The 17,004-nt window shown below is 47.5% G+C and overlaps 1 protein-coding gene across 10 annotated transcripts in view; it reads right to left on the reverse strand.

Moving 5' to 3' along the window:
• Window positions 1–5,327: 5,327 nt before the first annotated feature.
• The window catches only part of NAA40 (N-alpha-acetyltransferase 40, NatD catalytic subunit), a 33,975-nt gene continuing 22,298 nt past the window's right edge, over window positions 5,328–17,004 (reverse strand). For 4 of the 10 annotated variants that reach the window (XM_034775413.1, XM_034775409.1, XM_034775410.1 and 1 more), the window contains one exon: window positions 10,275–16,370. In XM_034775413.1, coding sequence (XP_034631304.1) covers window positions 16,229–16,370 — 142 coding nt within the window. In that variant the 3' untranslated portion in view covers window positions 10,275–16,228. Of the gene's footprint in view, window positions 9,731–10,180; window positions 10,251–10,274; window positions 16,371–17,004 lie in introns of those variants that run through there. The other 6 variants (XR_004646412.1, XR_004646411.1, XR_004646410.1 and 3 more) reach the window with 6 other exon arrangements.

The following is a 17,004-nucleotide window of genomic DNA, read 5'->3' on the forward strand; positions in this document are numbered from 1 at the left end:
AACCTGCATTACATGGCTTTGGACTTTGAGAATTAAAGGGACCCGGCCACCTCCTCCTCCTCTCTGAAGAAGAGCTACAGGCTGCCCGATGGCCAAGTCAGCATTAATGGGGACGAGTGCTTCTGCTACCTCTTCCAGTTCTCCTTCAGTAGTCAGGGGGCTGGGGTGGGCCACAGCTGGATGCAAAGGGTGGTTGGAGACACAGCTGTGGGCAGGGGTGAGCATTGTGCAACGCAAAGCCAGGTAGACCTACCATAAATGGACCAAGTTTTCTGAGTTGGCCCGTCCCTCCTGGGGGACTAGCTTCTCTGCTCCCAATTGCCAGGCTGGTGCTGCACAAAGCAACCTTCCTCTGTGGATCTCAAAGTGTTTTAACCAGTTCATGAAGGAGTCCTGGCTCCAACTCTCTGCTCTAACCACTAGACCTCACTGCACTCCAGACCTGGGGGGTAGAACCCAGGAGATTTAGCTCCCAGCCCCTCCTGCTCTAACCCACTAGGCCACACTCCCCTCCCAGAGCTAGGATAGAACCCAGGAGTCCTGAGGGATCAGGTAAAGAGGCACTAAGTTGAAGGGCATTTTCTGGCCAGGAGTCTGATCAAAGCCATACACCGTCCCCTTTCTGCTCTCACACCCATCCCTGCCTGCCCCCTGGTGGAGAAAATTCAGTATCTATGAGTGGGGATGGCTCTTCCTCAGCAGTGGAAGGGTCAAAGCCTTCTAAGATGCAGCCAGTAAAGACCTCTTGGTAAGGAAACAAGACTATGACCCCTTACATACACTATGGAAAGCCAGGGATCTCATCCTTAAGGAGCTTAAATGGGGCAGAAAGTACCTGTGATCTTCTATGGCCAAGGAGGTGCTGCTCCATGAGAGCCATAAATATCAGGAAGCAGAAAGGATTTCAGCTAATGGTGCTGTGTCTTCTCCAAGTGGAGAGGCATTGGGTTGTGAGCCCTGGAGGCAGAACAGGTGCAAGCTCTCAGTCCTTCTATAAACAGGCTCCAATGGACTGTCCATCACTTGGGAGATTTTATCTCCAGATGGTGTCTGGGAGGTAGGACTCCCTGGGTTCTAGCCCCGGCTCTGTGTCAGATCCCCAGACACAATTTACTCCAAGTAGGAGTTATGGGCTTAAAATAGAGGAGCGACTGGGTGAAGTTCTCCAACCTGTGAGCTGCAGGAGGTCAGACTACATGACCACACTGGTTCCTTCTGGCCATGAACATCTATGACCCCTACCCTGCAGAGACAATATCTAACGGGTGAGACAGGAATGGAGTCACCCTATTCAATCCTTGGCTTCTAGGCACCTATTGTATCATATGCAGGGCTTTGGGGCAACTAGCATGGGCTGGCTTGAAAAGGCTCCATGCCCAAATATTGCCCCACTGGGGCACAGAGACATTGATTTTCAGAAGGGATCATTCGGAGCATCTAGTCTGCTCTCCTGCATGACATAGACCAGAGATCCTCACCCAGTGATTCCTGCCTTCAGGCCGCGGCCCATTATTTATTTGTAATTTAATAGGCCTGTATAGCAGCTAGCACAACAGGGTCCTGGGCCATGACTGGGGCTCCTAGGCGCTACCACAATACACACAATCAAAATAAAGTATTGTGGCAATGCTAGTGCTGGCTGGGAACTGGGATTTTCAGCCCACGGGAAATTCAGACATCTTGGAAAAAATGTAATTCCAAATTGGACTGAAAAGCTGAAATTTTGAAATTTCCTGTGAAACAAAAATTCAAAAAAAGTAATTGATTTAGTTTTGACATTGATATATTAAAATGTGAAACATTACTTTTAATATATATTATATAATAACACATGTATAACTATAGTATATTATCACTACAAAGCATTAAGATAGGGAGTGGAAACTCCAGGAGCTCAGTCTGTTCAGTTTAAAGAGATGGTTGATGGGTGACTTGATCCTAGTCTGAAGTAGCTTCATGGGGAAGAGAAATTTGAATACAGAGGGCTCTTCAGTTTACCAGACAACGGTCTGTCAGTATCCAATGGCTGGAAGTTGAGACTAGACAAATTCATGGGAAATGAGGTGTATATTTTTGACTGTGAGTGTAATTAACCACTGGAACAACTTATCAAGGATCAGGGTGGATTCTCCATCACTGGCAATTTTTACATCAAGATGGGATGTTTTTCTAAAAGAACTGCTCTAGTTCTACAAGGAATTATTTCAGGGCCATCTTCTGGCCTGGCTTAGACAGATTAGACCAGATAATCACAGTGGTCCCTTCTGGCCTTAAACATCTATGAATCTTAAGTCAACATGAAATGTACAAACCATTTCATTGTGACAATGTCATTTAGATTAATTTAGTTTCAAATTTGATTTTGATATTCATTGTAATGTATTATATACTATATATTAAAATTAATAATATAAAATCAAAGTCAAAACTAAATGAACCCAAACAATAGTCATAATGAAACTCTTCCAACTTTTTCCATTAACAAATTATGTTTGAAATAGATATGTTTAGATTTTGAGAGAAAAAAATGTTTAACAGAAAACTGTTCTATCAAACTTTTTTTACCTGCTCTAGGTAGGGTTTAGGGTCCCCACCCTTCAATCAGGACCTCTGGGTTAGACACTATACAAACATGTGCTTCCTAAAGATTGCCCCACAGTGCTTTCTCCCCCTTTCCTCTCAGGCAGGGAGTCAGCTGGCATCCATGAAACCGCCTACAACTCCATCATGAAATGCGACACTTACATCCACGAGGACCTAAATGCCAACATCTTGCCCAAGGGCAGCACTATGTACTCGGACATTATCAAGTGCATGCAGAAATAAATCATGGCCCTAGTGCCTAGCCCCATGAAGATCAAGATAAAGGAGGTCGTAGGACTCAGGGACTTTAATGGTGAGATAGACCCACATTGGAGGATAATTATGCAGAAATTTATAGATTTTAAGGTCAAAAGGAATAATCTAATCTGACCTAATGCATAACACTAGGGTTACCAGGTGTCCGGTTTTTGACCAGAACATTCAGTCGAAAAGGGATCCTGGCGGCTCTGGTCAGCACCACTGACTGGGCCACTGACCGGTTGGCAGTGCTGCGCAGCGGGGCTGGCAGGCTCCCTGCTAGCCTCCGTGCCATACGGCTACTGGGAAGTAGCCGGCATATCCCCCCTCTGGCTCCTATGCATAGGGGCAACCAGGGGGCTCTGCACGCTGCCCCCGCCCCAAGCACTACCCCCACAGCTCCCATTGGCCGGGAACCGTGGCCAATGGGAGCTGTGGGAGTGGTGTCTGAAAACAGCGCTTAGGGTGTGTGCTGAGCTGCCTGGCTGCATATCTGCGTAGGAGCCGGAGGTGGGGCATACCGCTGCTTCCGGGAGCTGCTTGAGGTAAGCGCCACCCACAGCCTGTACCCCTGACCCTTTCCCAGGCCCTAACCCTCTGCCCTCCAAACCCCTCGGTCCCAGCCCGGAGCCCCCTCTTGTACCCCAAACTCCTCATCACCATCTCATCCCAGAGCCCGCACTCCCAGCCAGAGCCCTCACTCTCCCCCGCATCCCAACCCCTTTCCCCAGCCCTGATCCCCCTCCTGCCCTCCAAACCCCTTGGTCCCATCCCGGAACACCCTCCTACACCCCAAACTCCTCATCCCCAGCCCCAACCCAGTGTCTGCACCCCCAGCCAGAGCCCCCACACCCAGAGCCCCCACCCACACTCCAAACCCCTCATTCCCAGCCCTCCTTCACCCCAAATCCCTCATTCCAAGTCCCACATCCAAGCCTGCACCCCCAGCCAGAGCCCTCACACATCCCCTAGGCTCAGCTCTGATCCCCCTCCAGCCCTCCAAACTCCTTGGTCCCAGCCTGGAGCACCCTTCCACACTCCTCTTCCCCAGCCCCACCCGTGTCTGCACTTCCAGCCTGAGTACTTCCACACACACCCCAATCCCCTGCCCCAGCCCAGAGTCCCTTCCCACACTCCGAACCCCTCAGCCCCTGCCCCCTCCTGCACCCCAAATCCCTCATCCCCGGCCCCACCACTCACCCCCTCTCACATCCCAACCCACTGCCTCAGCCTGGAGCCCCCTCCTGCACCCTGAATTCCTCATTTCTGGCCCCACCCCAGAGCCTGCACCCTGAGCTGGAACCCTCACCTGCTCCCACACCCATGCCCCTTGAGCCAGCCAGGTGAAAATGAGCAAGTGAGGGTGGAGAGAGCGAGCAACAGAGGGAGGGGGGATGGAGTGAGTGGGGGCGGGCCCTTGAAGAAGGGATGGGGCCTGGGCGGAGTCTTGGAGGGGCACGGCAAGGGTGTTTGGTTTTGTACTAGTAGAAAGTTGGCAACCCTACATAACAAAGGCCAGAGAATTTCACCCTCTTCCCCCTGTACTGAGCCTAATCATTTCAGCTTGACTGAAACATCTTCCAGGAAGGCATCCAGCCATGTTTTCTACAGAGTATATCAACAGAAAGAGCTACTTTTCTATGGTTATGCAAGTGTTGGTAGATCACCGGGGCACTTCACTGATATCAACGTGGGCTGATCAGGGAAAGTGCATGCTGCTCACATCTTCAAGAACACAGAATTGTTCAGAAACCTGCAGGCAGGGAAATTCTTTCCTGACCAGCGTATTACCACTGTTGGTGCTGTTGAAAAGCCAATAGTGACTCTGGGGGACCAGTCAGCCTCTCTCTTGCTCCCTTGGCTCTTTAAGTTGTAACACTGAATCTTTCCTTGGAGCTGTCAAGGTGGCCAAGGACAGGCTCAGCAGGGGCAGAATGACAGTTGCATGTGCTGTCATAAGATTACAGGGATGCTGGTGGCGTTTACTCACTAGACTAGATCTCAGTGAGAAAAATATCCCAATGGCTACTGCTGCCTGATGCATCCTGCATACTATCTGGGAGACAAAGGGGGAAGAGTTGCCATTGGAGTGGAGGGCAAAGTTGGAATGTCTATCTTCTGAATTTGAACAGCCAGCCATAGGGGACTTCAGAAGAGCTCGACGTGGAGCTATGTGGCTGAACGAGGCTTTGAAAGGGGGCTTTAACTGTCTGCCACAATAATGTGCTGTGCTGAACTGTGCTGTCCCTGGGCCTGAAGTTTTAGGGGGTTGTGAGGAATGGCGTAGTGCTTGGTGTACAATGATAAATATCACCCTGTCTTTTAAAGAACCTATGAATTATGCAATGCTTCCTGTACATTTATCATTCTTACAATGTGTTTTGCACTGAACCTATGGTCCTGTTCAATTAAAATTAATGTGTGCTTTGAGGAGCACTAGGCATTCTGTTGTATATGTTATGAAATAAATAAAGATGAAATTATTTCCAAAAAATAAAAATGGATTGTGTAACACACACAGTGCAAAGGATAATGTGCAATTACAAACCAATACAGTGCAAACTTATAAAATAAATTAACAGAACAGAATGTCACAATTAGAATGCTAGAAAACGTGTGTGTCCATTTCAGTCCATCTCTACCAAATATACACCAGCCGTGGCTCTCACAGGTCAGTGTATGTGAAGCTGTAGTTCTTCTTACTGTCCCCCAGTGCAGAGTGGGAAGAGTAGGGATACAGCCCAGGATGCCACATGGAATGTTGGGAGGCATAGGGAGCTGTTACCAGGGAGTTCTCCAGGAACTGCAAAGGAGGGCATGTCCATGATTGTTGGTCCTATAGGTCAGCTAAAATCTGCAGCCTTTGTGTTTGCTGCCTGAGAAGCTCCATTAATTCCTGGTCCAACTCCATTTCGCTCTCCTTTTCCTGTTCAGACTCCTGGGCCTGTCTTCTGTCCACTCTTTCCTTCTCCAGGCTGTCTGCTACATTCACCCACCAGGCCCTCTGTTCATTGTCCGATGCAGCACTGGATTGGAGGATCTCACTGAACATATCCTCCCTAGTTTGCTTCTTTCTTCTCCTCCTCCTCAGGGTGAGGTATTTCACAGGTGTGGAGGGGGCACCCCCCCAAGGCCACAACAGCAAAAGCTCTAGATACGACAGATGTTTCATTGGATTTACAGTCACAACGGAAAGCGAAAGATAATTTTCAGAACTCCCTTCCCTTACTCCCATACAAGTTTTAAATCAGACACTCTTATTGACACTTCAACTTTGGAGTGGCTCTGAGGAGGGAATTGTTTGATTGCATAAAACAAAAAACATTTGGCCTCTATTTCCACAAGTACAGAGCAATGGCACTGCAGACTGGCACTGTTTTCCACTGGTGGTGGTGATTTTAGCGGATATCTCACTCCTGAGGGTGACAAAGGCACAGAAAGCAGAGCTGCTGCTGGCATCCCGAAGTTGCCCGGGCCCATATGCCACTAGCCTGTTGACTGCAATGGTGCCTGCCGAAATCATCGTGGACTTGTGTGCGAAACTGTCCTACCACAGAGGAAGAAATATGTCAGCCATCCTTAGAAACCCTCAGGAGAGGATTGCAGAGTACATCCATGAAAGTTTTAATGAGATCTCTCAGGAGGACACCCCTATGAACAAATGGCTCCACATGACTCTTCCTCCCACTTAAACCTAGAGGGGAATGAAAAGCAGACAACCACTCTATCTCTGTTGTATCATTACATCTTCTAGTATGAGCAAAATAATGAAAAGCAAATACCTGTGTCCTGCTAGCTTAGGGTTGGGCCAGGTGCCATCTTCACATTTAAACTTTTTAAGGCAGAATGAATGCACACACTTACCTGAAGTTCCTTCTCTTGGATCAGGCTCATCTGTGTTCAGATGGTGGGACTGGCTTGACTGCACTGGAGTCTTGAAAAGGCCCTGGCTTGCGGGATAGCTAGACTCCCACCCCGCCACACGTCCCTTCTCCTCAATGTTCATGACAGGGGTCTCTGTCTCCGGATTCACTGAACTATCCATGGTGGTCTGTGGGGTGCTGGTGGGGGTCTCTGCTAAGTATGGCATGAAGCTCTTTGTAAAAACAGGTCAGCGGCTTGGCACCAGATCAACTGCTGGCCTCCTGGCCTTTGTGGTATGACTGGTGCAGGTCGTTCACTTGAACACAGCACTACTGCTGACCCCTACGTATCCTTTTGCCTGAATCCTCTGTGCAATCTTCTCAAAGATGTCCATGTTTCTATGGCTGATTCATAGCTGTTTATACACAGCCTCTTCTCCCCACAGGCCCAGGAGATCCAATATCTCCTGTTTACTCCAGGCAGGAATGCTTCTAGTGTGTAACCGGCACCATCAATCAGGTAGTTGAACACAACAGGGAGAGCTCCTAGATGTGCTCGCCAAGCTGGGCAATCAGGAAAAGACATTTAAAAAATACACAGAGGTTTTAATGTGGTGGTGGGGGAGGGAGCTTCTGGTTTCTGTGACCCTTAGACAGTGGAGTTCACAACTGTGACCAAAGCAGTCATTGTTGGGCACACATAGGCCATGCAGTGTCTACACTCGCACTGTATAGACCACAGTACATCGCCCATGGCTCAACATCTTGTGGGGAGGTGGTGTTACTGCATTGCAGCAATGTGGTGCTTATGTTGATGGGAAATAAAGTTGAGTGTAGACTCATGCATAAATAGGTTGATGCAAGGTGACTTACATCAGCCTCACTTTGTAGTGCAGATCAGGCCTAGCAGATAAAGACATGAGATCCAGTGACTGGAAATTGAAGTTAGACAAATTTAACAGTGAAATAGGACATGATTTCCCAGCAGTAAAGGTGATTAAATACTAGAAGAGCTCACCAGGGAGGTGATGGACTCCATCACTTGGAGTCTTTCAAAGGGGATTAAATCTCTTTCAAAAATGCCATGCTTTAATCTAGCTTTTGGGGAAAAAATCTACAGCCTCTGTGTACAGTTCAGACTAGATTATCCGAACAGTGCTTTCTGGCCCTAGAGTGCATGAATCTATACAGAAATTGCAATCTCTCCAAGGGCTGCCATCTCCTTTGCACAGAACCTAGCAAAATAGGGCTCGGCTATCTGGCTGTTACCACTAACAACTTATCTTCCTGTCTCTGCCCTGTTCAGTGTAAATAGGCTGAAAGGATGGTGGCTCCATCCTGGTGTCCCTCTCTACTTTCTAGCAGATGTGAATCAGCAAACAAGAGTATGATCAGGCAGGGCCGTCCATTGTCCACAGGAAGTGCTTCTAAACTGCATCTTCCTGTCACAGCCATCAATTTCACCTTGGTGGGTGCTCATGTATCTTGGCCTATGCTCTCTCCATGACATTGTGCAGCTGGAGCCACCGGCCATGCAAAGAAAATCAAAATCTAAGCAAACTTTCACTCCCACAGAGGGCGAGTGGAGAGCAACACACAAGTGTTTAAATGCCTCAAAGTTCCCACCGCACTTTCCCTAGCGCAACGTGTGCCTGGGGTGCGTCCGATTCCATCAGCACCGCATCCCAGAGCTCCCACCAGGTCTCCTTCCTTCACCTCAACTTACTGGTTGTCTTAATGGAACTTTTTTATTCATTAGATTTCCCCCCATAAAATGGTTTACAGAAGGACACTTTCCTATCCTCACATCGCATATGCTCATGGCTGCATTCTTTCTCCTGCCTCAATGCAGAGTTCAGTTCTATTCTGGGCAAGGCCTTCTTCCCTGTGTGCCTTGTGAGCTCAAAGGCGGCAGCTAGATTTACCTTAGAGGCAAGGTTGCATGGCTGCTAGAAAACAGAAGACCCTTTTGAGGCAGCATTGCCCAAAAGACTGCAATTCAGGATGCCTGGCTTCCTTTCTATAAACCTGCCATGTCCCTTTCCCTCTCCACGCCTCAGTTTCTCCTCCTGCCCTTTGTCTATTTAAATGGTGAGCTCTTTAGGGAAAAGAATTGACCTCTTCACAGATTGTTTGTATTATAATAGAGTCTATTCTGTGTCTATACAGAGACATAAAACAGGGCATGTCATGCAAATAGTGACTGGTGAACAGGGCAAATGTGACATATAAGTTGGTGGCAGGGGATGGGCGGTTCTATTTCCTGACTGTACCCAGGGTCTACAAAGGGGTTAAAAAATACTGAGAAATATAAAACAGAGGAAATTACTTATTTTGTGTGTCAAGTATAATAACCAGCAAACAAGCAGCTCTGCTTATGACTCATGCAATTTAGCTCCCATTCAACTGCCTAGGAAAGCAGGGACTTTCTATTAAACTAATCCTCATCCCACTAGAAAGGGGAAGGACTCCACTGCTGTGCCTCAGATGTTTGCAAAGAGCACTCGTAAATGTACCCATAATTAGAAGTTAGGTGCCCCTGTAACAATGAAGGTTATTAACCATTGGAACAAACTCCCAAGGGAAAGTGGTAGATTCTTCTTCTCTTGCCATCTTCAGATCAAGACTGGATGCCTTGCTGGAAAACAGGCTTTAATCATAGGTGAGTTATTGGGCTTATTACAAGGGTAACTGGGTGAAATTCTGTTGTCTGCGCTATACAGGAGCTCAGACTAGATGATCTAATGGGCCCTTTTGGCCTTACCAAATTTTAGCTTCAACATAGCTGAGAGAAAGGTAAAAAATTGCCTTTGTAAAGGTAGGCAAAAAGTCCCTCCAGTCTACAACTACTTTAGTCTAATACTAATTCCCATCACCCTCCTTAGACCCCACTAAGCAAAGGGGTAAGAGTCTCCTTTCAATATACTTTGTGCATCCTACACCACTTTCTGTCCAGTCCGTTTCACTCGTTGCCACAGTATAATCAGTCAGTTTCATCTTTTTGTGGCTGGTCTTTCACACAGAAACTGGGGAGGGAAAAAAAAGCTGTTTTAGGAAAATATGAAATGAAACCTGAAACTACTCTGGAATTAAAAACTCACTACTGTGACCCTCTGAAGAAAAAATATTATGTGATTTGGGCTGACATCACTTAGTAAAAATGTGGCAGAACAGAATCCAGGAATCCTGGGTCCCAGCCCCACTTTGCTCCAACCACTATACCCTATTCCCCACCCACAGCCAGGTATAGAACCCAGGTGTCCTGACCCCCACACATCGGCTCTAAGCACTAGACCCCATTCTTCTCCCAGAGAGGGGAACAGAAAGTACATCCTGCCCACCACATTTAACTGTTCAAAACCACACCATTTCCTAATGGTAGTGATGGAACCCAGGAGAGCTGACTCCCAGGGGCCCTGTTCTAACACACTAGACCCCACTCCTCTCCCAGAGATAGGCACAGCACTCCCACTCACCTCCCTTCCCTCAATCCACTTGGGAATCAAGTCCTAACTCTCTACCTCTACACGCTTTGCTGCCTCACGCCTGCCGGAGAAAAAACACCAGACATTGAACAAACTGTTTTTATTTGTAACATACAAATAAAACCAATGCAAAAAGATTAGCTTTTTCCCTTTGATTCCAGTGAGAATAGTTACTAGTTAAAAAAACCAACAACATCAGAAGTGAGGTTTTATTTTAAATTTTCCTTTAGAAACGGAAAGGGGGAAAAAAAACAAATAAAATGACCTTACACATGCACACGCACGCAGAAGTCCCAACACATGATCAACTTAAAAAGTGAAAAAAGAGAGACAAGGCTTAGGAAAAAAAATGTAACATGCCCCGACCTCAGTAAAAATTATACAGTACAAACAGGTCAGCTATGTCTGTCAAACCAGACTTGGCATTTATTGGGGGAGGAGATCCTATCTCAAAAGGTACCAAGAAGACAAACAAAAGTATAGATCAACTTGCTAAGTCAAAGAATATATTTATTAAAGGGGAGAAGGGAGAGAGGAATTTTCTGAGGAGCCCTTTTTGTTTAGCCACAGTTAGAATAATCTGGGACGGGGAGGAAAAGAGGGTGTAAGAGAGAGTCCCTAATGTAAAAAGGGGATGAAGGAGGAATTTTCCTTTAAAAAAAAACAAAAAAACAAAACTGGGTTTGTTTTAGAACCTTCCACCCCTTCCAAGAAGATCTGTCTGTATGTTCACAATGAAGAGAATGAGCTGGTAAAAAGATGGACAAAGTACAGTCACACACACCAATCTGCTTTGGGATCTAACTGGTGACTCCATTTATGATAGGCAGAAGACAGCGAGGAAAGCAAGGAGAGTGCCCAGAGGAGAAATTACTATTTTGCTTTTTTAAGCAGGCCTAACTGCAGCTAGCTATAAAATTCACCCACTATCACACATGCCACAGAGCAGTTATTGGGCTGATTGACATAAAAGGAGACCAAGTCCAGGAAAAAAAGTGGCAAGGGAGTCATTAAAAAAAAAACAGAATCCTTGTATTGGTTGGAATTCACTGCTTGGCAGAGAGCTACCCAGATTCATCAAAGCTTCCCTATCCGGCAAAGCACCTGAGCACGTGCTTAGTGTTAAGCAGGGCTTGAGTCCCTGTTTAAACAGGTGCTTCGGCTGAGTTGGTTTAGTGAGACTGAGGGGTAAGTTTCAGAATCCAGTCTGAGGAGGAAAAACCACTACCTGGGATCACAGAGACAGACTGAAGGAGGATTTCATATGTGGAGAAAGGGAGAAATTAAACAACACAACCACCCACTATAAACACACTGCATTCCCCCAAACTTGGTATGTGGCTTTCAGACACAGCCCTCAGAGCTAAGGAGTCAACACGGGGTGTTTAGAGGGTCAAGAGTCCAGCGTACACAGCGCTAGATTTCTCAAAACAAATCTAGTTGGGACACAGATGCCAAAACTACAGGCCAAGAGTTGTCAGGTCTTAAACCTGACCTGCTTAAATTTAATGCAGTTTGACTCCCTCAAAATGCTTCCATGTTCTTTGATACTAATCAAAGCAACCCGATATCAGCAGAATGAGGCGCGTGTCTGCTGAAAGACAAATACTGGGTGCCAAGGGGTTAAAACCACCCTAGGACTTCACTAATAAACCGAGTAGGGAGATAGTCATTTTGGGAATTGGTGAATTACTGTCATTTTCTCAGACATAATAGCAGGGGAATAGCACGAAATGCTCCACATCCATGTGCCATGCAAATGCAGCCTGCTATGTAGCTACAACCGGTGCCAAAGTAATCCTCTGCTCATTGCACATGTGGTGCCAAGGCTATGCTGAAAGGTGGGAGGAAGAGGGCTAACACTGGCTGCTGATGCAACTTGTTAGAAAGAAGAGGAAGGGATTCTCACCTGGCTAAAGAGGAATGCCATTCTGGCTGGGAGTTTAGCCTGCAAATAGGCAGTGAGCAGGAGTGGAGCACCAACAAAAGCTGACTTGCTGTTTACAGGGTCCTCCTCATTTAAGGGATTGTGATGATTTTGATGCGGAAACAGATGCTCCCTGGTTGCAAGCAGCCCTGCCTCTGCCCTCAGAAACACAGAGCAGAGGGGCAGCATTAAGTAGGGGGTGGCAAAAGGAGCCGCAATCACAGCTGGCTACTTAGGAGAGGATGTAAGCCCATCCCTGGTATAAAGAGCTGGAGGAGGTGGCAGCAGCAGTAGGGTCCTGAGGCTTTCATGTACAAGAGAGGCACTCAGAGGAGATGCAGCACCACCTGTCCACACGCCAGGAGAAATCAGACACGAGAGGGGAACACTCTTGGAGGCTGAGGCAACATTAGGCACTACAGCCATAAGCATTAGCCAGACTGAACTGGTCAAGACAGGATGATCGAATCCAAAATGATAGCACTGCTGAGGCTGAATGCGGGGCTACATGCCTCTGACCTTGAGCGAAGCAGGAGACATAGTGGTCATTAAGAAAGAATATCCCATCAGTTTAATGACCCGGTGCATACTAAGCAATGCCAGCAAATGACACTGGACATTGCTGACCCGGAAGAAAGGTCTCAAAAATCCCTCATGAATGTGTGGAAAGTCGCAAGTCATTGTGGATCCCCTTCATTCAGGCTGTAGGTTAATGGCTCTGCATTTGTGTTTGAAAGGTGTTAAGAGTTCAGCTTTAAACCCTGAATTCTCCATGCAGCGGTAGAAATCTTCTCTGCAGGTCAGCAGCTAGCCCCTTTTCAGCTAGGCCTTAGCCACAGCTAAGGGAGGAAAGCATGCACTGGTCAGTAACAGTTTCTACAGTGACTAGTTTATTTTTGGTTCTACCCATCTAGAGATGCCTCAGAGACATCAGTGCCTTCTGAAAACCAGGCCTCTTTTAAGATGTCAAGTTAGGAATATAAATATGGGTGCAGCCAAAATCACTAGTCCCTTCAAAAATCCTGGCCTCCATGCCCAGCAAATCTGAAGAGTGAATATCAGCAGCTAAACAGCAGCATAATTTATCCCATTGCTCCCAATATCCCTTCAAAATGAGCATCTTTGTCCTCAAAGACGCGAAATTGCAGGGTTGTGTGGGCCAAAGTTTAAAGCATCTTTCTCTCAAAGTGCAAGTTGGCAGGGGTGGAAGGAGGCAAATGGTTAGGAAGAGAGAAGCAGATCGCAAGTAAAAAGCTATCCCTGTAAAAACAAACAGGTTATTCCCTGTCCCTAAATAACATGCCTTTGTAGAAGAGCTATGGCTGGGATTTCACAGGTGCTTATCAGAATTATGGGTCCAATTCCCATGGCAAATGGGGTGTTTGACTCTCTAAAAAATCAAGCCCATATTACGTTTCTGTGCAGCAAGCCCAGCGAATGGTGGTTCTCAGAGCTAGAAAGTAGCTAGCTCAACTAGACGCATTTCACAACTCCAACAGGGACCTCTCCCACCCCAGAAAGAGGCTAAATTGCAGCAGAGTTCAGATTGTGTCTCTCTGTGGCAGGTAAAGCAAAGCGCTTCTACATCCAGACTCTGGGCTGGCAGTGAAGTGCTGGGGCTGCCACAGGGCATGGGAGGCTAAGAATAATGGAGCTAAAAACGACAGATGAAGGGGAGGCTCCACCCCGCAAGGAGCAGAAACAGAGGAGCCCATACTGGACCAACTGGGAGAGGGGATGGGCATAAAGAACGGCAACACTTAATGACGAATGCATCAGATCAAAAGGTCTCTGTAACTGGGTGTGCATGGTGCAACATGGATAGAGGTCCTACCCCCTACCAGGTGCAACACTTAGTGCAAGATAGATTGATGTCCTACCCAGCACGTGCAATGCAGATAGAGGTCATTACTCCCCCATAGATGCAACACCTGGTATGACAGACAGAGGTCCTACTCCCCCAGGCAGAGGTTGGAACAGGTATAGGTCGGAACCCCCAAGTGGGTGAAATGCAGATAAAGGTTCCACCCACAACAGGGGCACCTGATAAGATGGAGACAGAGGTCCCTACCACAACAGCTGCTCTGAGACAAAGGAGATTTAAGAGTCCCATTGACTCCAGTTGGGCCCCACCAGGATCCCCAGAGAGGGCTTGGATGCCAACACACCTCACTGAGGCGAAAGGGGGATCATGCCCTCCTGTTTCCTGGCTCAGGATGGAATGCCATGCTCTGAGGAAGGGCAAAAGGCATCTACTGCAATGAGGAACTTGTCACTGTTCCTACTGACAGTTTGGATTTGGTAAAAATAGAGGCTGGAACTCAAGCAATGAGTCACTGGCCTGTTCTGGGGGTAAGGGAGATGAAGGATTGTCCTCCCCATGCGGTGGGGGGACTTCTGTGAGCAGCTTAAGAATAAAAAGGAGTCACAGACTCCATGAAGTTTCCTATCCTTGAGAAGAAAAAGTTAGAGAGAGACCTTAACAAAAAAAAATAAAATAAAAATAATCACAAGATCCAGAATGTTCCTACCACTGGCTGCTTTCTACAACCTCCCTTTCATGAGGCCAACAGGCCATGGCTAGACCTACGTTATGGATCCTTTATGCTAACCTGGTTCTCAACATGTTTCCAGTAGAGCACTAAGCTATATGACTTGTTCCAGCCAACACTGGTGTGGCGTCTGCCCCTCTCCACCCTCCCATCCATGGACTATACTCGGCCAGAAAGACTTTGTGCTTCCCTAGCGCCTGCCATCCCAGGATCTCAAGCGTTTACAGACATTAGCTGGGTCAGTAGAATCCCGGTTACATATGGGGAAACCGAGCCCCAGAGAGGGGAAATTACTTGAGCTGGGTGTCTTCAGTAGAACATGGAAGCTCTCAGTTTAGTCCCATGCTCTTACAGTCAGGCGTAGGGCAGCTATTGCAGAGAGATTAGAGCCATCACATGAGATCTGACTATTATTGATCACCCACAGTCAATACAATCAAGTAATCCCATTACAGTTGCTAGCTCCCTCAGCCTTATAGAGCTCCCAGGTCTGCTCTGCTTCAGTGGAAAGCACACTATAGCTAGAACACAAGAAAGCAACAGGGTTGTGGCGTGCCAACCTCAGACTGAGAACCATTGCACGTCTGCACTCAATCCCTGACTGCCACATGTAACTGCCAAGCCACATGCATTTCAGCTGAGCCAGAAATGTTCCCAATACGATGATCTTACAATCCACTTCTATGTCTTCTTAGTACTTGGTACCAACCTCAAGGAAGCGAAAACACTAAAAAGCCTCTCCTTGCCCTAGCAAAGAAAGTGAAAGGAGTTTTGCACACAAAGTTGTTAGGGATGTTTTTTTTCATCCAGGTTTAAGATCCCAAAAGTTACAGGTTGTAATTTACATTTTAAAGCCAGGAAGAGCTGGAAATTGCCCATCAAAACTTGAGCATGGCCCTCTGCATTTCCTCTGCAGAAGCCATCACCATAAAGGTGTTACAGGTGATACATGGAACCTTGAACTTGGGACCCATGAGGGCTGGGTGAAGCATAAAGAAATTCTCAAAGGTTCTAAGATGTGCCTGTGTTATTTGGCTCAGAATCTTGTATTTGCATTGAAATGGGTTTTAAGGCTCCACAGAGCACCTTGGGAAAGAACAATGCTAATCCCTAGATGGTGTTCACAGGGAGTGAGATGTGGGTAATAAAGCCATGTCATTGCTCTTGCTCCAAACCTCTTACATCACGCAGGTCGGTGGGAGGGGGGTCGGGTGAGAGAGAGGCTACTGGCTCATTGTCCTCATTGCATGCCCTGTGCTATCGCCGCTTCCTTAACCTATGCTTTGAAGTTGCTTTCACTTAGTGTCCTCAGACTCACACCTTTGGTGCTTCCTGTTTGAGGTCAGAGCACTAGGTCCAAGAGCTGGACAGGACTTTGACTTCTAGTGCCTCCTGCACAGAGGAGAGCAATTTCATACGCACTCCGGAACGTGGTCTAAGTCTCTTGACTTAAGAGGCAGGCGGTGACCTATCTTAAGGAGTATGTGAGATGGGGATGGCAGGGAAAGAAGATGAAGGGGTGCGTTTGCAAGGAGGATTACACAAAGAGGCGGTTCAGACTCAGTGGCAGCAGCCTCCGCAGTGGCTGCCCGAGTGAGAGTGCTGGCTCTCACCAAATTTAGTTCTTCGGCTGAGGATCTCATAGGAGCAGTCATCCCCGCAGCAGCCAGACATGCTGGGCGAGGTGTCATCAATTTCAAACCTGCAGAGGTACAAAACAACAGAGAGAGAAGCTACTTTCTGGCGCCTAGGAACTTAGGAAACACACCACGTTAGAGACTGCTTAATACTAGTCACCTTCACTTAGCCTTAGGGATCTTGCCCTGACCCCTGCCAATGGTGCACAGGTTGGGTTATCCACACCCCTAGACAGTTCTCCCATTGCACTCTTCTCTGCTTTAGCCTCAATTTACAAAAAGGAATCAGAATAACAGATTTCTCCCTAATCCTGTATTGTTGTAAAGGTGAAGTCCTGCATACACAATCCCCTGGTACAGTCTACTTCCAATTATCCGAATAGCATGATAATCAAGAGGCAGGAGCCATTCAGAAGCAGGGTGACCTCCCACATAGCTGGGAGCTCCTCCTCCTCACAGTCCTGGCTGGGGATCTCTGCTCTGCCCCACCCACTCACTCCCCTGACAGCAGAGCTGCACAGGGCTCCCTGCAGGACGCAGCAGCTCCTTACAGAGATCATGTGTCACCAGCTCTGTGGCAGTGCAGGAAGCCCCCTGCAGCTCTGCTGTCACAGCCCTTCCCAATCACTCTGGTGACAACGGGGCTGCAGAGGGCTCCCTGCGCTGCCACAGGAGCCAGTCAGCAGCAGGATGGCCTCC

Source organism: Trachemys scripta, chromosome 7 (genome assembly GCF_013100865.1).
Source record: "Trachemys scripta elegans isolate TJP31775 chromosome 7, CAS_Tse_1.0, whole genome shotgun sequence".
NCBI lineage: Eukaryota > Metazoa > Chordata > Testudines > Emydidae > Trachemys > Trachemys scripta.